Here is a 23,038-nt window from a genome sequence, read left to right on the forward strand (position 1 = left end):
ATATATATCATAAATGTATATTCAGGGATAATAAATAATTCATAAAAAAAAAATAAATAAATAATACGTTACTATCAATAATATTGTTGTAATGTAATAATCGTTGCAATGGCTTCAAAAGAAATGACGTTAACGGCAAATAACAATGTTTCTGCGACTCGAAGTCCCTGCAAAGTTGATCGAAGCGTCGTGATGTTCGCATGGAATACTCCATTTTCTCGAGAACGGAGATTAAATTTTCGAGATATTGATCGTAAAGAGGTAGGACGTTGAGAAGCGTATTGTATAAAAAATCTCCGATATTATGGCGCGCGTTACTCTCCCATCGTGCTAAACGTGCTTCCATTTCTTGAAGACACGGACCATGGGCATCTGCTAATAGCTCTATCAACGAAACAACCACGTCCCCTTCTAACTCTGCTTCCCTGGATACTTCCTCTCTGAACCACTAAAAAGAAAAAGAAACAAAAAAAAAAGGAAAGAAAGAAAGAGAAACTCTTTAAGACTATTGTCATTATTTCTATCGTTATTTTATAAATATTTACCACATTGATAACGTCCAAATCCTTTTTATATGTTCGTTCTGTCATAAGAAGTTCTTTGGCGATATAATAAACTTTATCAGTTGGCCATCTCTGTAAAAAAAGAAAAAGATCTATTAATAAAGGACAAATTGATGACATAAAAAATAATAATTATTTCAGGAACATACTTTCGTTTTTCGAACTTCAGTCTCCTCGATCTCTCCATTTCGTAAATTCTTCACCGGACTAAGATCAGGCGAATTAACTATACTTGCATTGTTCATTTCCGCAACACCGTTCGTTCGTTTTTCTTGCGACAGTTCGGTAGTAAATACCGAATTATTATTCTCCTGTTGTTGTTTAGATGATTCATCTTGCTTTTTCCCTTCGATATCTGTAAATGACGAACGGTAAGAAAAGAAAGAACTCGAGTATTATAAAAGTAATACGATAAAAAAGAAAAAATAAAGAGTATATGAGCGCATCAGGAATAAGTGATGTATTTATTAAATATTGCATGCTACGATGCACCCATTCGCTCTTATCTTTTCCCCTAATTATCAACGCATCACCCCTTTTTTTATTATGCTCGAGGAAAAGTATAGGGGGGTTTGTTATAAATAAGAAAAGAAAAAAAAATAACGTGGAATTTATACGTGTACATTTGGTAGGAAAAACGTACAAAACGATGTTTTTCAATTCTAAACAACTTATCACGTACAACATAACAAATGCAAGTACGTGCAACTACGTATTCTAATTATCAAGTAATATTGGTTTTTATTATAACTATACTATAAAATATTTACTATAAAATAATTATATCCAGCGTACTGTATATATTCGTATATGCGTATATATACATATACGTTTGCAAAAGAAAAGAAAATTCCATTTCAAAGTATTATTATCGAGAGCAATCATAACACATTCATTAAAAACTACCGATGTGCATTTTGATGTTAACATAAAGAATAACGAAACTTCCTACTTCGTGCAATGATTTCTTCTTATATACGGCATGCTTTTTCTCGATAATCCCTGTCGTCATATCAGACGTGTGCTTTAAATAAATCAATCAAGAGGTCGTTTTTTTCCGATAAACGAACGTGGTCTTTCAAAGGTAAGAAAATTAATAAGTGCGACGAAAAATGTTCGAAGCAAGCAAAGCCATTCCATTTAAATTCTCAATAAGAAGAACAATCGTCCACGAATTTACACTTGTGGTGCATATACGAAAGTCAAGGATTCTTCTTATTATCTTGCCATTACTTTTTCATCGAATTATTCACACATCCTATCGCAAATATTTACACCACTTGCGAGATTTAAACTCGTGGAACAGGAAAGAAAAATACAACCAGACGGAAGTGCATTTAGCGAGCGTATATTATATGTATATCGAATAAAAACGAAGATAAAAGAGTCAACAATCTTGACAGTTAAGATAGGCATTTTAGGGATTACTCACACATAGTATTGTCATCCGGTCGACCAACGAATCCGAGAGTGCGATAAAAAGATACGGATATGAAGAAAAAATAGAAGGGAGGAAAGATCACGTACCCTGGCGGGAGGGAGGATTCTGATCGCCAAAAGAAACATGGGTTTAAAGAATAGAATAGAATTGAATAGAATAGAACGAGTGGCCGGAAGAAGACCCACGATAAATAACAACGACAACAACAACGATGATAATAATAATAATAATATTAATAATAATAATAACAAAACAAAAAAGAAGAGAAGAAACCTCAAAAATTGAAAAACTCAATGACTAATAGCGAATATCGTAAATAAGAGAGAAGCAACTAAAGCAAGACGAAATTACAGAGGCTTTTCAAGTGACTTTGTATATAATTTATTGTTATCATAATTAAGTATCAATAATCAATGTACAATAGACTTCCTACGCCTGGAATATCGCTTTTCCCCCGTTCTAACGCTGTGATTCCCCTCTTTTCTGTTTTCTTTTATTTTATTTTTTTATCTGTTTGTTTATTTTACTTTTTCTTTTGTGGTTTTTCGAGGAAGTAATAGCAGAATTTTAATGGACAATTATATCCATAAATATCCTTATCGAGGGGAACCGCCGCGGATAGCAGGTTTCACGTACGTGTTAATTGTATGTATGTATATATGTATGTATATATGTGCGTGGGTGTCCATGTGGTGTGTGTAGAGTTAACAAGTACGGTATATCGATAAACGATCGAAAAAATTACACAAAGAATAAACGAGGGAGCATTGAGTAGACACGACGAACACTCGTCCCACGATAAAACCTTTCTTTCCTTTTCTCCTATAAATATCTTAATTTAAAGACGCTCATGATGATAAAGGAAAAAGATAGTCCCTTAACGAGATCAAAATTTCATTTCTTTTTTCTTTTTCTTTTTCGCTTCTAATTAAAACGTATAAAGTCAATTGTAGTATCAACGAATGCTCTTTAAACTTCGAATTTCCTGACTTTTATCGTGCGTTCGTTGTACTTAAGGACATTTGTGAGAAAAAAAAAATATCGCGATGATATAACAAATCCTTTATCGGAACGATATTCATCCCCGTCGAATCTGTTTGCGTACATATTTATTTTTTCCTTGCTTTATTTTTCTTTTCTTTTCTCATTTTTTTTTATTTTTAATTTTTTTTTCATTTTTATTTTAATTTATTTATTTATTTATTTATTTTTTTTTTTTTTTTTTTTTTTTTTATTTTTATTGGAAAAGATTAATTTTGGAACACTTAATGAACAAATGGCTTTATAAGCATAAAAAGGATTCAGTCGTTTAACAATATGAAATTTTTTCGAGCATCGAAACACAAGCGGAAGGCTATCAAAAATTTGGCACATGATTATAATAATCGGGAATGTACGATAGAGGAAGTAATAAACATAACATCTATTAATCAATTATTACAGGTGTAAATATCTCAAGACAAACCGTCTTGCAATTATTTTCGAAAAAGTTTCTTTCTTTTCTTTTTTCACTTTTTTTTTTTTTTAAAAAGGATAAAGAATAAGAGTCATCGTATGTCGCAATAATGACACAATAGTCGTCTCGCTTAGTCATTAATAATAACGAAGTTATTATTATCCGTGATTAACACTGATTTACATATTTAATGACAACGGGCTTGAACACCTGGAAGAAGGCCACATTAAATAGAAGATCAAAGAAGATTAATAAGAGAAGGCTCATTCCAGGACATGTGGTGTTTGTGTGTGTATATGTGTTTTACACATATGCTGCAAAAATACTATGATATTACCCGTATGAAACACACGATTAAGAGTGAGAGTGATTAAGAATAAGAGAGATAGATAGAGAGAGAGAGAGAGAGAGGGAGAGCGGGAGAGAGAGAAAGAGAGAGAAAGGAAAACAGAACGAATGACACACGAATCTCTGTGTGTATTTATATAAAAATGATGTAGAGACATAAATAGTGGTAGGGCATCATGACAGGTGGTAATAAATAGATTTATGTAATATCGTGAAAAGGGAACGCTACGCAATGATTATTAGGTACCTAAGAGTAGAACGGCAGATAATTGATAATTGACATGTGTATAATACGAGTGTGTATGATGCAGGAAAGATTAGTACCACACTGCAATTAGAGATGTGAGTTTGATCAGTTTTTTGATAAACAAAAGATCAACTTTTGTTTTCTTTTTTTAATCGCTTTCACAATTCAATTTTTAGATAAAATATTGTAGCAATTATTGTCTCTAATCGCACATTAAATCTTACTATTCCTGAGAATCTCTGTAATGAAAAATTATTATTTTTTATAAAAAAATCGTAAGCGTGTTAAAATTTTTTAGTCGATTTGCTTTTCACACGTTATTTGTCACGATCATCTTTGAAACGCACGGAACGATATTCGACAAGAGAATAGAAATTTGATAGATTCGTTCGTGGCAATGATTTTCCAAAATTCACATCTCTACGCAACATCGGGAGACAGGATTGAACGGTACACTATGATGAGGCATAACGATGTCTTTCGTGACAGATGATAAAACTATAATGGCTAAATAAATATCGTAAATTCCATTCACTACAAATTTCAACATAAAACTAAATGAGGCAATGTAATTAATGAGATAACGCAACGGAATACAAGGTAAACAAAGTGCAAAAGGGTGCTCTCGTGATTTAATGTCGAAGTGCCAAAGCCAGGTTAACTGAACAAGCATAAAAAGTTTTTCTTTTTTTTTTTCTTTTCCTTTTTTTTTCTCATTGAAATAACCTACCAAATTTGACGAACAATTCAAAAGTTAATTCGATCTCGAAGTAGAAAGTTTATATAAGAAATTATAAAAAATCTTTAAAATATTTTTCTTTCGCACAAAGTATACTACGATTCAAAGTAAGTTCATTTTCTAAAAAAAAAGTTTGTTGATCTTCTAGCAAACCAACATACCGCTATTTCTAATGCTAACACCTACAGTGTGCAGTGCGAATGTAACAATTATAAGATAGCAACATCATAGAAATTTTGCATGTTTAATTTATAATTTTTAAGTTTCCATTCTTTTCTTCCAGCGTTCTTTATATTTATTTCACAATTTTTCTTCGATCCATTCGTTAATATTGTATACTATTTTATCTATCGCTTTTATATAGTGAATATGGAAATTATAATCGCGCTAATGTAGCCAGTAATGGCTAATAATGACGTTTCTTACTAAGGTTTTTTTTCTTCTCTTTCTTTTTTTTTCTTTTTTTTTTCCTATGAAAGAATAAAGAAGTAAGAAGGCGTGTAGCGGCTAAAAAAAAAAAAAAGAAAAATGGCTAAGAGCAGCAGCGTAATAGCGTGAAGAAAAAATGAATCTTCAGCCGTGAGTTGATTTGTTGAATCAACGAATAATATCGTTAACAACTTTTCCTTTTTCAGCTTTGACAAAATAAATCTAAAGAATCATTCGTAATCAATCATTGAAAATTATTCAAACAATCGTTGCGTCAACAAATCTTCTTAGCGGATTCCGTTCAATCCGATCTTCTTTGATAACACCTACGATGTATATAATTTTTTAAATGTAATTGCATACGATTAAACACTCCGCTTATTTTCAAAGGAATTACGAGTTGTTAATTGAAATAATAATAATAATAATAATAATAATAATAATAATAATAATAATAATAATAATTAACTAAAAAGAAGAATTGAAGTTCGGTTGTTTTTCCACGCGAAATTTTTTTTTCGAAAAAGATACGATTCTTTTTTGATTAATCATTGTCGAATCCGACCTGCAGCGTGGTACGTCACTTTCGCATTTCGCAAGATTGGCCCCGTTTCTCGATTCTCAACGTGGGTAAACCGGAAGGAATCGATTGGTCAGGGAGCGAGGTGTCGCGTGAGCCAATACGTTACGCACCGGGTTCACACGAAACGGCACATGCCATGCCGGAGAATTCACGTATCCGTTTGTGTAGCTCCACCGATTAATATCACCACCTGTCGAGAAGCATACGTAGAGTGTTGGTGTGGATGGCGTTAGGATTTCTATTTTTTACTTTGCAACATTTCGATATACTGAAACACATTCGACGTTTCTCTGATCATCGTCCCAAATGACATCGGTTTCAATTTATATTTCTTTTTCTGGTTTTGTTTTTGTTTTTTTTTAATTTTTTTTTGTTCTTTTTTTTTTTTTTTTGTGAAATGAAAGTATGACAAATGTCCTAAAATATGCAATAGGAGATTAAAACATCAAGTATCTACGAAGCTACAAAACGTGTTAGAACTATGAAACAATAACAATAATAATAACAATAATAATAATGATAATAATAATGTAAGAATGTTGCGAGATAATAAAAATGATTCGAGTCTCTTATTCGTATATGACGCAGATTCTTTAACGTAAAATTTTTGGCCTTTTCCATTTTCTTTCTTTTTAACGTTTCATATGCTGACACATTTAACCAGGAAAAATCATTTAGAATGTCGTTTATCGCGAATCTCCGTTTGGTTTGATTGACAATTTCAAATGAGATTTGAAATTGTTTTTGAAAGGAGACAGTCCATTTTCAATATAACACGCTTGAAACTGACTTCTAATTATTCTCTGACGAGCAATTTTGATTACACGCGTAATATGAAAATCTGCGAATAGCAGATGGGACCAAAAGATATGAAAAAAAAAAGTTACAAAGATTGGACAGATAGATTTAATTACGATGAATTTGGATAACCGTACGAGTTACCCGTGTTACGTTTTAACGTCTAATACCTTGATCCCTATTTCCAGGTATCACGACCTTTGCATACTAATTGTTATGACTAGACTAAATCGTGTGTATATGTATATGTGTGTACTTGTGTAATATAGTTAGTCGTTAGTGAATACAGTGTTCAGTCAGTTGCTAATTGTCGATATTACCGATCAACTTTCTCATCGCATGCCACGCTCTCGACGCTTTCGCGGCTACATCAAATATTTCCCATTAATAATTCATTTTTATAATCAATAACAAGTAATCTGTCAAGTACGGTGTGCGTGAGTACACGGAATATACGCACACTCGCACGCGCACGCGTACGAATTAACGAGGATACTGATAACCGAAAATACGATACGACGAATTTGTGGCTTCAAAATTATTTTACAAATACATTTGCACGTCTTTTTTGACATTTCAATCTGAATTTAATAAGTTTTAATTCATTATTTACCGTTGCGTAAAACAACAAAAATATAGAAACAAATAAATGTGGTCAATTAAAAAGTAAATATTCAAATTGCATACAAAATTTTAAAGAAATTTCAAATACATTAGATATCATGTAAAACTTGATACTCTCTCTTTTACATGTCTTACATTTGTCAAAAGATCGTACAAACATGTTTGTACAATAATAAATAGAAAAGACTTGGGAAGAAATGAATGAGAATAGAAATAAAATTGAATGAATGGATAAATGAGAGAATGAAAGTGGAGGAGAGAGTGGTGATGGGGGGGGGGGGGAAGAAAAAGAGAATTGTTTAATGAACGAACGAAATGTATGAATGAATGTAAAAAGAAATGATTTAATATGAATAATCGAAATGAATGAAAATGATATACTGTAACGAGTGCGTAAAAAACGCGTGCGTGTGTTGATAACCATGGGATGACAAATTGACGATGCACAAATGCAAAAACCAAAGAAACAGAATCGAGCAGGTATTTTAAGTTTATCTACTGGAAATTATAATATAATATCAAAAAATTGATTACGGACATGGAAGAACGTCGGATATTTCATAGACAATTTACAATACATGCTCGTTTCTGAACGAAAACGATGACAAGTCAAAAAATAATCGATACAGAGCTGAGGATACGATGATACTCTTTAAAGATTAGGAGAGATTGGGATAAAAAAGCGAAGTGTCAGGACAGTGCCGTTTCAGTTTTCGCGGTGCGGAAACAAAGTTTTTCATTACGTTTTTTGAAATGATTGGTAATTACCACGCCCGAGGAAGGGGGCATGGGCGGGGTAGGGACAGCTTAATTAAATGATCGCAATGATTATTATTATGAGTCAAAGGTTAATTTGTAATGCGCATGCAAAGGGATAAATCGAAAATTAGATGAAACATTTTTTGCTTTCAACGGGAAATTAGATCCATCGTCTATTAGTATATAGAACGATATCTTACAATCGTTCGTTTCGACGACAGTTGTCCTCAAGTTCTCATTTCGATTTTGTGCGTATAAATCTGCATCACAATCTATCTCTCTATTCGAGTATGAACGGAATATTATTTTTCTCGACACTAACGATGACGACGATGGATAAATCAAAAAATTTAACTTGCAAATTATTAAGACTTAATTGAAATATATCTTGGCAAATGTTTTTCAAATAGTATTTAAAAATTTGATGGATCGATATACATGTCTACATATTTCGGGCAAAGTTGAAAATCGTTATCAAAGCTATAAATCGATGATACGTCAAAATATTAGTTTGAATCTTTAAAGAATACGGATTTAAAGAAGACAGACAAAGGATTGCTTTCTTACGTTCATACGAATCGATATCGTCGATTAATCGAGAAAAATAATACAGTATCCATCGTATATCGGCACTCAGCAATCGCGCCCCGTACTTTTATACATACATAATAACGCGTATGCGATACGTATTAACTTTCACTGTGTTCTACCATTAATAGTAACAATAATTGTGTATAGCCTTAATAGAGTAATAATGATTAATGACGGCAATAGTGATCGCGATAATAATTAATGATTATTAACGGTAACGTGATTATCAATGATCGTTCGTACCTATAAATAGTACATATGATAAGGATTATTTAACGGTAGCGCGAATCGCAAAAAACGAATAAACATTCTGATAATAAAATTGTATATGTAAGGAACTAGATTGTTCGTATTCTGGCTCGATATCTAAAAGTGTTGTAAATCTTGGTGAATGTTACTTCGTTGAAATGATCAACATTTTATTTGAAAATTCTTCGAGAACGATGCGAAATCGATCGTTATCGTTTTATCGTAATTATCATAATTGTTATACTCCATTTTCCGATGTACTTGGTTGTATGGTTAAAGGGAAATTCGGAATGAGTATTAGATTATTGCATAACAGATAATACATTTATCTCAAGCGTTAGAAAAATAAATAAATAAAATAAATAAATAAAATAAATAAATAAATAAAATAAATAAATAAAATGAATCCGCGTATTAAGCTTAAACGAAAAAAAAAAAAAAAATCAATGGCATATGTAAAAATAATAAATTACAGTCTTGGGTGCCTTTTGATCGCATCCTCCGTGCACGTCTCAATTGTCACACGTTCAGAGACCAGTTTATCGTACGAGCTACGTTATTGCTTTTAAATCTTTTTTTGTCTCTTTTTATTAATCTTTTTTTATTTTTTTTTTTTATATATATATATATATTATATATTTTTTTCTTTTTCTTTTTTTTTCTTTTTCTTTTTTTTTTCTTTTTTTTCTTCTTTTTTTTTTTTTTTTTTTTTTTTTTTTTTTTAGTACGACGGGCCACGTTTCTCATCAATTCATTCCCATTCGATATCTGTACCAAACGTTTATCTATTTTTGTTTTTCCTTAGACAAGAAACAATGAAGTTTTTGAGGAAAGCTATGTGAAATACTGTTCAAACTTTTCGTGTTATATTAAAGTGCAAACGCGACGAATGTGGTATAAAAACTAGGCACGATGAAAGCTGAAACCAATTTGAATGTGTTCTCTTTTCGAGTTTGTCGAAAATACCTTTAACCCTCCATCCATTTCTTTCCTTTTACGTGATTTATTCTAAAGACCCGCTTATTCATTCCAATACTTCGCCCGTATTTTTCTCATATATATATATACATATATATTCGAGCATGTCAATTCTTTTACGAACCACTCCACTCTTTGCCATCAATAATAATACTCTCTAAATTACATGAGACAAATTGCACACGATCTCCCAACACTATCCTAATACGAATACTAAGGAAATTGTAATAAAAGTATACATTATTTATACATTATTTTCTCGTAACCGAAGTAGAAACAAGATCCGATATATCTACTCCGTTTCAATATTTTTGCCAGAGACACTCTGCGTGCGATGATTGTCGACCTCTAAAACTTAAAACGATAGAGTTAAATTGTCATTCTTTGACAACCGGGGACGAGTGTCCGAAGAAAAAATTAATGATCACCAACCAACTCTTGCATCTGTTTCATATAATAATTATATAATTACCCTTAAACCCCTATGTCCTGCTTTCATTTTTTTTTTTCGTTTTCATCTCTACTACTCCATTTCTCTTCAACGTTATACAATACATAACTAGAATAGCATTGCGCGAGTATCGTTCCTTTAAATATATCACATATCCACCCCGCGATCACGAGTTATCACGTTTCTTATGGATATTAAATGCACACTACGAAATCACCTACTGATCGGCAACTCTAAGTATGATAATAAATATCAAAGTAAATCGGATCTCTAAAAATGTGTAACGATCATTTCATATACATATATATGAATATATATATATATATATATATATATATATATATATATATATATGTATAGCTAACGATATTACTAAACTTCTTTTTCCGTTCAGAAGTAAATCTCTTTTATTTCTTACTGTTTCCTTTTCATGCAAGACAATCCTTTCGATTTTTTCTAATCACTTAGATTCATTCAATAGAACTTTACGTGTAAGAAAAGATCGCTATCAATTCGTCGAGTGCGTCAATTCCCAAAGATTAGAAATATTTTACTTTACGAATTCTCCGTTACGTCGATGAATAAGTTTCGTACTCCATGTAATCGCTCATAGGCGAATACAATTTCGAGTCAAGCCATTGTTCCATCGGCGTATCTCAGAGCTCGTCATCCTCCTCAGGACATTCTCGATGTTGTTGACAATCTTGTTCTTGTTCTTTGTCATCTTTACTTTCCGAATACTCATCGTCTTCGTCCTCGTCTTCGTATACATCGATACTATGAGCTTCAGTAAACAGTGGTGGTGGTATTGTCGTAACGTCAAAGCTAGAGTCGGTACTTGAAACTATTTGACCATCCTTGATCTTAAAATCGACAGCAACACGATGTCTCCTCTTCGTGTTCTGTTGTCTCTTACGACGGAAAGCACGCTGACCTCTGTCAGGCGTATGAGCAGGACTGTCCATGCTGGAAGAAGTGTCACCTTCGCTTTGTGGGCTTCTACTTGAGGAATAAGGCATAGTTTTAGTTCTGATTTGCATTCTAGCCTGCATCGGTGGACTGGAAGTGGTTGACTCGCCGCTAAGACTCGTTGTCGAATAATACGGTGTAGATTTCGCTCTTATAGGCACGAGAACCGGTCTTTCGGTGGACCTTGTACCGTGATACCTTCTACTTTCTTGCTCCCGCGAGCAAGGTTCCGAATAACCTCGCTCGATCTTCTTTCTGACTGATTTTTCATCGGACGTAACAACATCGCGGTGCTCGCCCATCAACCATTCGTCCTTATCTAGTCTCGTTCTTAATGCTAAATCAGCATATTTTTCATGCATGTCTTCGGAACTGTCTCCACGAGCAACGTCCATCCTGATCTGATCACCACTGGAATATTTCATAGCCGGTACATTGTCGTACAATTGATCCTCCTCGTCTTCCTCTGGTATAGGAAGAGGAACATCGGTGATACCCATATCGACCACCTCAGGATCTAAACGAAAGTCTTCCTCCTCCAGAGTCTCATCGTATTCGTTTTGAAAAGTAATACGAGGTGGTGAGATATCGGTATAACCTGAACGACCACCACGTTGATCGTCGTCGTAACGACTAAGACGACGGTGTTGATCGAATTGAGATTCGATAAATTTCCTTGCCTCATCAAAGTCATCCCTACGTGTTCGAACGGGCTCGCTCTCGTCACCGCCACGAATGGAGGAGGAGGAAGGAATGGTAGCACATGAAAGAATAGAGATGAAAGATTCATCGATGTTACTGACGTTATCATCGTGCATATCCTCTCTTCGATTTGATTCGTCGGTGCTTTCCGATGGCGGTGGCGGTGGAGGTGGTGGAGGAGGTGGAGGTAAAGGAGGTGGTGGAGATGGTGGTGGAAGGGGTGGACTTTCAGCTGACTGACATTTTGAATTCGGTCGCATACTAGTTACGCTCTTGTCCGACGTCGTCGTGTCGCTTTGGCTCTTCTCTACCGTCATCGTAGAGTAATATTGCTGTGGTATGACAGTCGTACTACCTGACCAATCTGAGATCGAAGCTCCAAGCTCTGCTAAAGAATTGTCATCGGATTTCGTACCGGAATATTGACAGAATTGCTGTACGGTGTTGTTTGAGCTGGACCATTCAGACATCGATAAACCCATAGACGTATCTTCACTATGAGAGGAACCTGTTATGTAGGAATTCGATTTTGGTTTGACAGCTATCTTCACAGTACCATCGATCGTCGTCGGGGACGTTGAACTTTGGCCATCTTCTAAGAGAGTAGAATGTAGATCTTCGTGAAGAGTCCTATTTTCGTCGCTTGAATCGCTATCATGTCCAACGTAACCCGGAGTTTCTGTACTGTCTGTTACTGTCACCTTAACAGCTTCCTCCGGCTTGATCTCCATATAAAAAGTTTCCACATGACTCACCACAGGAGTGTCAAAGATTGGTGAACTAGGTGGCGAGGGCCAGTCTTCGGAACTCTGCAATTGCAACTTCGATTTCCTCGTCTTTGGCGACTTAGAATCTTCCTCTTGAGTGCCCATTACATCTATAGGAATATCTGGAAGCTCGGCGGATGTTCTACGATCATCCGACATGGAAGGTAAGGCTGTACCCGAGGGAGGGTCTGACGATAAAGAAGGTTGATGATCGCTCGATATTAAAGATTCGTCGTCAAGACTCGGAGATCTCGAGCTGGGTTTAAATGAATCCTCCAAGTCGCTCTTATCTTGCTCAGAAGTAGTTGATCTTTCCGAAATTCGTGAAAGTGTTCTTGATAAGGAAAAGGCACCGTAACTTGCAAGAATCTCTGGTCCAATAGGATAAATGAAACCACCTGGTACATCGACCAGATCCTCTTGAAAACTCTCTTCATTCTGTCCATTACTATCCTCGGAATGCGACTGTTGAGCGTTGTTATCGTCTTGAAGTATCCAACCATCCTCTAAACTCGAACTACCAGAGCTTTCTAATGGAAACGGTTTCCATGTTGAACTCATTTCTAATTTTGGTGCTGGCTGAGAACTACTACTGTCCTCTTCTAAAGACCCCTCCTTACGTATTTCTTTTACTTGTTCGATCTCTCGACGATCGATTATCGATTGAATCTGACCAATTCCCAAAGGACGAGCGATCGAGCAAGAACTCGAATCAGCGTCCTCCCTATCGGGAGTCCATGTGTTTGTGTCCTCGCTTCTGGAACGTTCGGTACTGAGTCTGAGTTTTTTGTCAACCATAAAATGCTCGACGGCTGGACTTTCTTCCTCGACTTGTTCCTTAATTGATTCGTCTTCTGGCAATTCTTCGGTGTCTTCCTCGTCATCTTTCCTCATTTCTAAATATTCCGGAGTTAGCTCAACCTCGACCAATGTTTTTTCGTCCATTTTATCAACACCGTAATCCGGTGAACTAAGCTCGCTATCAGCACCTCGCATTTGTACTTGCGTGTCTAATGCATCGAGTGTATCCTCACTTGTATCGGCAGAATCTAATGGTCGCATATCGTCACCATCAACTCTAACAGACTCCCGATCTTCTATTTCTTCATCTTGTTCATCGCTCTCCATAAGCTCTTCATCCGAACACTCCTCGATCGAAATTTGTATAGGAGATTTAACCATATTCAATCCTTCGTCGTAGTCATTCAGTGACGAAAAAACATCTCCGTATTCGTGAACCACTTTAACGCTCACGTTGAAAATTTCATCTTCTTTTTGACCGGCTTCATTGACATCTTGCAAAGTTTCTTTTTGGTATTGAGGACTCGCCTTCGTCTCAAGTATCTTCTTATCAAGATCTTTCATTTCTTCACTTGGTTTTTCTACTTGGTTCGAAGTTTCAACATTCTGCTTCGAAGTAATTTCGGAGAATTCAGGAGTTATCGGTTTGGTAATAAACTTTGAAATATTAAGAACGTCAGTCTCCTCTACTAGATCACTTTTAGCGTAACCTATAATGTCTTGCTCGTTAGCAGATTCGACGGAACTTTGATCGATAAATCTCGTGCTTTCATCTACTTTGACGATCTCGATCGTACTTGCTGTTTCTTTATCAGTTGCATGTTCTAAGAATGGTAATTGCGTTTTCTCTTGTTCATATGGAATTAAATCGGCACATGTAGCTATTTCATTGCATTCTGTTAAAGGTGATTCTAAATATTGTGCGGAAGTTTCTGTTACGGACAAAGAATCTGTACAAATTTCTGGAACGGTTGTGTGATCGGTGCTGTCAGATCTATGATTCGGCGAAGCTTCTATCTGCATCGATTGTGGCTTGGACAATATATTGGTACCAATACTCTCTTCGGCTATATTATCTTGATTTTCAACGTCTTCCGACATGTCAACTGTATCGTCTTTGCTAGAAAATGCGTTAGCCGGTGGAAGTCTGTGAACGGAAATGACAGGAGCATCTAAAGATTTTGCACGTCTTTGCGAAGTTGGTGATTGCGTTGCACTTTGACGTTGCAATGCACCAATACCACTACCCTCTGACAAGCCAAGACGTGCACGTGCGAAAAGTATAGGACTCTGTCCTCGTTTACGTAGTACTATAGGAGATTCTGTTAAATCTTGCGTAAATGGAACTTTCTTTGAGTCTTTAGACGTCTCTCCACTTATACGTTTCGATTCTGAAGATTGATCATCCTCGATATCATTCTCTTTGTCTTTTGTATCTTTCTGCTCAATCTCTTGTTTGCCTTCACTTGTTATTTCCCCTAAATCTAAATCATCTTTGATCTCTCCTTTCGGTTGCGTGGCTTTTAATTCATATTTATTAGTGATATCTTTTGTAACAATAACTTTACTATCACTTTTGACATCCACTTTAGCGGTACCTTTTGCTTTCTTCGGTGACACCTTTTCAATGGAATCTTTCTTTTCTGTACTTCCTAAACTTTTAGATATACCCAAAGACTTTGGTCTCACTTTATCGCTTTTAATCGCAGGACCTTTGATCAATTCATCGTCCACCGAAGCTGATTTTGTACGCGTGCTTTTCGTATCATCTTTTTCCTCTTTTGAACTTGAAAATGGTTTGTCGGATAGTCTAGTAACGGACTTTGATCTACCCTTTTGCACGATACTAACCTCCGGGACTACGTCCGTTGAATCGATTATTATTATTTCCTGAGGCATCTCTCCGAGTTTCAATTTAGATTTATCGATTCTGGTACTTGTCGTCGGTGTCTTTACCTCTTTGGATGTAGCTTTTTTCAATGGCGGTTTATCTCCTTCCAAAGATTTTGATTGCTTCTTAAAGTCCTTCTTTAACTCAGACTTAGCTTTCTTCGCTCGTTTCGGTGATATATCTTGAATTATATGCTTGTTTTCTACTTCAGGCGACAATAAAGTATCGATTGGTGCCTTTTCTTCAGCCAAAGATAATGATTTAGATCTTAATGGCTCGGCATGAGGTCTAAGCATAAACGGAACGAATTCTGGCACTTTTAAACTATCTAATTCCAATGCAGGTTTCACGGGTACTTCATCTAAAGGTAAGTCTGCTACTGGCTCGACGAAATCATCAAATCCGGTATCGATGATCTTAGGCCTTGGTACTTTTGTAGCAGAATTTTTATTGGCTTCTGAAAATTTCGATTCTATGCGTTCTAATATGCGTTTCGTTTTTTCGGGTATACTTGGTTTCTCTAATGATTTTGGTTTAGCCGGAACTTTAGGTTTTTCTTCGATCATTTCAGCTTTTTTCACGGGCGAACTTTCACTCAGTTTATCGGTCTTCTTAGAAATGTCCTTACCAGCAGACTCAGCAGACTCAATTTGATCTGTCTTGTCAACAACTACCAAACTTTCTTCGACCGTTGTCGTTTGTTCTATCAATACTTCCTCATGTTTTATCGTAATTTGTTTCTCGTCTGTTGTAATTGCAGCTGAACTAGGAATATCTGGTAAGGGTATCTTTTCTATACTATCCTGTTTTTCCAAACTATCATCCGGTGTTTTAAGGCTATCCTTTGGAGATCTCATTTCTTTCACAATTTCGACTTTGTGTTCTAATTTTGGCTTCATTTCTAGATTAACAAACTTTGGAGCCTTGGTAGGACTTTTTGAATGTGCATCCGGTGATCTCTTCTTCTGTATTACCGAAATTATTGTTACATTAGGATCCGTAGGTGACATCTTGGGTGATCTCTTTTCTATACTCGAGATGATAGTAATATTTGGCTCAACTGGAGATAGTTTGGAAGACTTCTTATCCAAACTTGATGATTTTACACATACCCGTTCGTCGAGGCCCATTTCTGTTCTTCCTTTGTCCAACGACATTGCTTTCTTCGGGGATTTATCTGGCGATCTTGAAATAGCCTTTGAAGGACTTCTATTTGGAGATAAACTACAAACGATACTCTTTGAATCCGTAGGCGATAATTTTGAAGTTGGACTTAAAATACTTTTCGGTTTATCCGAAGGACTTAATATCGATTTTGGTCTAGTAGGACTGATAGAATTTTTTATTTTATCCGGCGATAGCTTATGACTTGGTTTATCTATGGACGTAAGTTTCGATAGATCGAAGCACGAAGTGTCGGTTACCATCTTCAAAGGTAATTTTGGCAAATCTTTGATAATACTCTTTGAATTTTTCGAAGTTTTACTACTGTCAGACTCGGATTTTTCGTCAGAAGCAGTACCATTCATAACGTGACGTTTGTGCAATGTATAAGGAATATCAATATTGGACTTTTGAATCATTACACCGTCCGAAAATGGATCTTCATCTCCGGAATCGGCGGGTGTTAGGTCTATAGACTTTTGATGCATTAACATGTGACGTTTACTATTAGAACCTAATCTTTGACGCGCTGGATTAGGATCGCTCTTCGTACGTTCTACGGGAGTATGACCAGACATGGTATCATCGAAACCGAGTACTACACCACCAATAACTTTGGGTTCGTATTCGGAGAAGACAGTCTTAGATTTGAAATTGTCCATCTCATGAGGTACACCAATAACAGTATCCGTTCGAGATTCCAACGATAATTTTGCTTGACGTTCTCGTTCACGACGTTCATCGTCTTTTCGTGCTTTTTCCAAACTCTTCCAATCGTCTCGTTCACGAGGTTTGTCCTCGGATTTATACTTATCCAACTTACCTTTGCTCTTTCTCACAACTTTCGAATCGATCTTCTCTAAACTTCTTTTCCAATCCGAGCTTTCATAATCCAAACACTCAAGACTCTTCCCCTCGCGTGAATCTAATTTATTTAAATACTTACGTTCGGCAGAGTCTAACTTCTCTAAACTTTTACGTTCCATACTCCTGAATTCTCCTTTCCTATCATGACTTCTATTATATCTTACATCCGAACGATCTGTGAAACTCCGTTCTAACGACCTCAAACGTTCGATCGTCCTCGGATCGAAATCGAACGTTGGTTTATCCTGAGAATTAAGTCTCTCGACGCTCTTACCGCGTTGCTCTTTTGACGAAAACCGTTCGAATGGACTTTTGTTACCGGAATCAAAACGTTCCAAAGTATGTCTTTGATTGTAATCAAAGGAAGAAGTTCTGGCGCTAGAACTCTTTCTGGTTTCACGCAATTCGATACGATCGACACTCTTTCTACGTTCGCGCTCTCTCGACTCTGCGTGACGATAAACACCTCGTTCCTTTGGACTTCTCGTTAAATGTTCGGCACTACTACGTAACCCGTGAGAATCTAAACGTTCGGCACTCTTACCTCTAGTTTCATAAAAATCTGCATAAACCAAGGAACCTTTCTCTTTGGAATCTAAACGTTCGAAACTTCGATCTCTATCCAATCGCTCAATACTTCTACGTAATTCTCTCACGTCATTACGATCTACACTACGTCGATCGAACCTTCGTTCGCGCGAATCAAGACGATCTATGGATCTCCTTTCTCTAGAATCGCCTTTATCGATTCTTCTACATTCTCTTGAATACTCCCTCTCGGCACGCTTTCTCTCCTCCCTCTCGATACTTTTACGTTCCTTTTCTTGTATCTTCGAGTTTACTTTCTCAGATTTCTCCTCGGTATCCCTAGCCTTTTTATCCCTAGATTTATAACCACGTCCTAAACTACCCGTCTCGTCGTACAAACGCGGTATGTGATCCTCCAAACTGGCGATACTTCGCGCCCTAACTGTTCTCGCTTTTGCACTATAATCGACTTTACCGGTATCAACGGGACTCAAATCATCATCGATTCTTGATTTCGGACGCATAATACCCTCGTCGCGTAATATTTCCGAATCGACGTGAGTAATCTTATATTTTGGCTTTAAATTCTTTAGCTCATTAAGAACGGAAGCCTTTTGCTTTTGCACTTGCAAAACGATGGGATCCTTTCGATTGGAATCTTGGTGAGGAATAGGAGTTTTACTAGGTTGTTCTATGGAAGCAGCGTGTCTAGTTTCAAATTTACGTTCTATCTGTGTATTCGACCGTTGTATCCTAGACTCAGTAATAACGTAATCACCGTCCGCCTTGGTTATAGCTGAGTACCGATCGATGGATTTCGTTTTAGTGTTCTTGAGATCTGCGAGCACGGATTTAAATAATTGCTTATCTGAAGGCTTGACTGATCTGTGTTTGACAAAAGAATCGGTTTCCGAATCTATTTGGAACATTTCGTGTTCGATTCCTTCGTCGCTATTGTCGGACAGCGGTTCGTTATCCTCGTGAGCGCTGGAATAAGACTCCGGATATTCAAATTCGTGCTCGCGTTCCAAGAGCTCGTAAGAATCGTGCGAGAGATCATCGTGTGAAAGATCTCCAGCTGGGCCAGACTCTTCGTGACCCGATTCGGTAGATAACGACGATGTTCCTGGATAGGAGCTACTGTATACGCGTTCGGGTACGGAATCATGATCTAAGGAAGGTAATTTCGAACTAGCGGCACTATACGAACGATTGGTATCGTCGTAACGCGTTACAGGATTATCTAACTCGCCCTGAGAGGGTAATTGGAAGGGCTCTAAAACAGATTCACCGCTATTCGTTTGATCCTTTGGTCGCGCCTTGCCAGAATCTTCGAAGCTAGATGCATACAATTCGCGACAACTGGCAGATCGTTGCCAAGGATGCCTAGGTATAGGTCGCGGTGCTGGGAATTCGGGAGGACTGCTGTTAGAGGGGCTGATACGACCTGCTGATGAAATCCGTTGCTGATTGGTAGCAAGCGTCTGCCGCTGTGCTGGAGCCTGGCTGGGGGTGGCTGGCGAGTGGACGTCGATAGAGGTGAGCGTCCGAAACGATGTAGCTGTGTCGTCGCGACGGTGAATCGTCCCTCCCATCGAGACACTCGTCACAGTCGTCGGAGAATCCAGTGTCATCGAGCCGCATGATAGAGACAGAGCTGGGGTTGCCAGGGCTAAACATTTATTCGTAATATACATGTATATATCATACACACAACATGAATTTCTCGTAAGCTAAATTTTAATGTGATATATAAAGTAAATTCTTTCAATCTATATAATCATAATGTAAATCATGTACAATCAAACCGAAACTACGTAGACAAATAGATATAGTTTCATAATTTTATATATCTCGTTTGAAAATTAATAATGCATCATATAATAAATAACCAAAATAATTTTTGTACAGTTTCTTTCGTTTTTGTGTAGTTTCGAAAAGCTTCCTATATATAATAATACGCTAATCTACTCTACCGTTACAATACTTCGAATACAATACTGCGAAAAAAAATATAACCAAAATTTAAGGAAGGAGATAAAGAAGACTAAAAAAAAGGCACAAAAATAGAAAGAAAGCTGTTTTGGAGGTTGGTATCGGTCATGGTACATACCAGGATCGCCGAGGGGCAGGAGGGGGTGGGCAGAGATGCTGGAGCTGCCCATAAGTGAGCTGCTCGGAGTGGCCCCACGATAGCCTCCCCCCTCCGAGCCCTGCAATGCCCTACCACCGCTAGTCTGCCGGAACGAATTGGACCTGCGAGCAAGAGAGAGTCAAGTTCAGCATCAGACTTAGGCTACGAAATGCCAAGCCTGCTCAATTTATCTGTTTTCCTCTTACTAATGTAATAGGCAAATATAAAACATTATCCTTTTTGAAGAGAAAAAATATATTTTAATATAAATCTGCTCTAAATGTCAGTGCTGAAATATGAATAGCCTAATCATTAAACGAAAAAAGAAATACCACTGCAACGCGTTTTTTGATACGATACACGGTCAATGTCGCCATTATACTTTCTATATAGTGTATGATTAACGAATAATACAGTTGAATGAAATAATAGAACTGAATAAGTTTCTGTAATAATAACCATTCACACAAAACTGGCCCTTTCTTAATAAAACTTTAAACTGTTATTTAACTGTTATATCCCCGCAGAACCTTAAATTGTGGAGTAGTTTCTTATATATATAGTTAAGGTAATGTAACATATAAAAGAATCGAATATATATATAGATATTTGTGTATATATGTATATATATATACATATATATATATATATATATATATATATATACATATATATGTACCTCAAAAGTATAATTCTATTAGCAGATTAAATTTTCTGCATATTTTCATTATAAAAACTAACAATAAAAAGAAATAAATGATACATAAGATGCATAAGTACATGCTATTTGTTTTAGAATAAATTTCTTGGTTCTTCTGACAGAGAGTCTAAATGTTCAGATGTAAGTGCTCATACCATCACAGTTTAAATTTATATATATAACGTTTCAACGCGATGCGATAAACCCTTCTAAATTACGTTTTTATATCCTAAAATATAATATTTAATTTAAATGTTAATTGAAAAGTAAGCTATAACGATCGACGATCTTATATGCTGTTTTTCAAAAGATAACTAATAAAACTTTAAAGTAGTACATAATAATTATTGAATTCTTAACTCATTCAGTTTATAATTCATTCAATATAACTTTACTACTAACAAGTACTGTTATATCTTATTACGTGAATAATTATGTTCATTGTATATTCAATAAGAAAATAATTTGTATTTAATTGATATTGATCTATGAGGATTATGATATTGAACTAATTATGAAGTTACGATTGCTTTTGCTAATACTAACGACGGCGTTTCTCAACCGTGCATCGATATCGCACGATATGTTAACACTCGCCAGTTGTATGTACAAGGATGAAGTGTCATGAAGATAGCAGACTATTTTTTTGTTGTAGAATAGACTACTGCTATGGACAAGTATAATGCTGGTTAAAACCGTCAGGGCAGTGAAATGTGATACTCTGCAGTATATATTTTTAGGTTACAATGATAAATTAGTAATCACACTATTGAAAAAGGGTACACTGATCATTCGGGTTCAATCGTGCCTGATGGTGAGCCTGACTCCCCGCCACCCTGCCAAGCAGGCAACACTGACAAACGTAAATGTAAAAAACGAACACAGTAGATCATTTATTCTACAGAAAGTGGAATAATCAGGTATATATACCAATTAATATCCCGGTAAAAGCAAGACCGTGCCACCTCCTATCTTATTCACAAGTTTGGTGCGTTGGTTAATAAAAATCTTAAGGTTACAAAATAACATTAGGAAAACAATACACAACGGCATGCAGCACTAGCTACGAATTACTTGGATTTCCAATTTTTTTTTTAATTAGCTAACTTACTAAAGCATCAATAAAACTTACCTTTGGAATGTCTGTCTCTTCACATAATTGTCACGAACAAATTCAACAATTTGTTTTTGCGTCTTTCCGCTATATCTGATAACATAAAAAGAGATGTTGATATAAAGTATTTAATATTATTTAAAATTCGTAAATACCCTATGATATATAATTAGTACGTTATTTTTCTTATTTAATTACATTAGAAATTATGATATAACACATTTAACTATACCTGAACGATGAACCTCGACTAAGAACCCTTGTTTTTTGTCGTACTACGTGTTTAACTACAGAACAACGGAAAAAGCCATGATTTTCTACACATTTTTTCCAGAAGTTTTTACATTCATTGCGACCCTCGAAAAAGAATTCAACCGTATCCTTATAATATCCCTAAAATGATATAAAACATTATACAATAACGTGTATATCTGGAATACTGTATTAAATTATTTTAATAGAAAAACAAACTTATATACTTACATAGCCTTCAGGATGTAGTTTAATTAAAAATCGTTTTCGTTTAAAACTAATCTTTCTGATCTTTGCCCAACTAAATGTATTTATCTTGGTATAATTTTGGAAAACTACTATCCCCATATGTGCTACCGCCAAATTCAATGATACTCTTTCATGATCCTAATAAAAATACCATACAATATTTATTATCATTGTAAATAAACTATAATGAAAACTTAAAATCTTCTCACTTTAGCTGGATGCATTTTTATTCCATAAAGTTCGCAACGTCGTGCTGTTTCTAAAAGATTAAGGTCAGCCTCTGCAGGAGATTGTCCACTGTAAATATCCATGTATATTTTACGAATAAATTATATTTTTATATACTTACATTGATGTACATTGAAATTAATAAATTAAAAAAATATTTATATTACTTACGCGTGTTTTTTATGATTTTCCATGATACGTCGTTCTAATTCTTGATCTTGATGAGGTACAAACTTGTATGTTGATAAATAAGTATGATCTGGATAATCTTCTATAACGTAATCGCCACATTCAGCTAAAATAAAAGAAGCATTTTATTTATTTCAAAAATAGATTAATGATATTTATTCTTGTTATATTATTATATAAAATATCATAGTGATATTAAAAATAAATTATTATTTATTAACAATTTT

The 23,038-nt window shown here is 35.6% G+C and overlaps 2 protein-coding genes across 6 annotated transcripts in view; both read right to left on the reverse strand.

The window, feature by feature from the left end:
• LOC118449553 (FERM, ARHGEF and pleckstrin domain-containing protein 1) overlaps positions 1-23,038 on the reverse strand; it is a 28,220-nt gene that overhangs the window by 2,190 nt on the left and 2,992 nt on the right. For 4 of the 5 annotated variants that reach the window (XM_035884292.2, XM_035884295.2, XM_035884289.2 and 1 more), the window contains exons 5-14: positions 22,794-22,917; positions 22,604-22,691; positions 22,377-22,532; positions 22,126-22,286; positions 21,912-21,986; positions 20,059-20,201; positions 19,393-19,617; positions 713-918; positions 546-635; positions 73-448 (exon numbers count right to left, since the gene is read on the reverse strand). In XM_035884292.2, the coding sequence (XP_035740185.1) occupies positions 73-448; positions 546-635; positions 713-918; positions 19,393-19,617; positions 20,059-20,201; positions 21,912-21,986; positions 22,126-22,286; positions 22,377-22,532; positions 22,604-22,691; positions 22,794-22,917 (1,644 nt within the window). The remainder of the gene's footprint in view (positions 1-72; positions 449-545; positions 636-712; positions 919-19,392; positions 19,618-20,058; positions 20,202-21,911; positions 21,987-22,125; positions 22,287-22,376; positions 22,533-22,603; positions 22,692-22,793; positions 22,918-23,038) is intronic. The other variant, XM_085656159.1, reaches the window with a different exon arrangement.
• LOC146873124 (uncharacterized) lies at positions 10,622-19,387 on the reverse strand (the record flags this gene model as incomplete). Its single annotated transcript, XM_085655604.1, has 3 exons — positions 10,622-17,456; positions 17,514-18,156; positions 18,202-19,387. Coding segments are annotated over 3 exons (8,373 nt in total), but the record flags the coding sequence as incomplete, so codon positions are not given.

This window comes from Vespa mandarinia, chromosome 3 (assembly GCF_050613455.1).
Source record: "Vespa mandarinia isolate Hongniang chromosome 3, ASM5061345v1, whole genome shotgun sequence".
NCBI classification, from domain to species: Eukaryota; Metazoa; Arthropoda; class Insecta; order Hymenoptera; family Vespidae; genus Vespa; species Vespa mandarinia.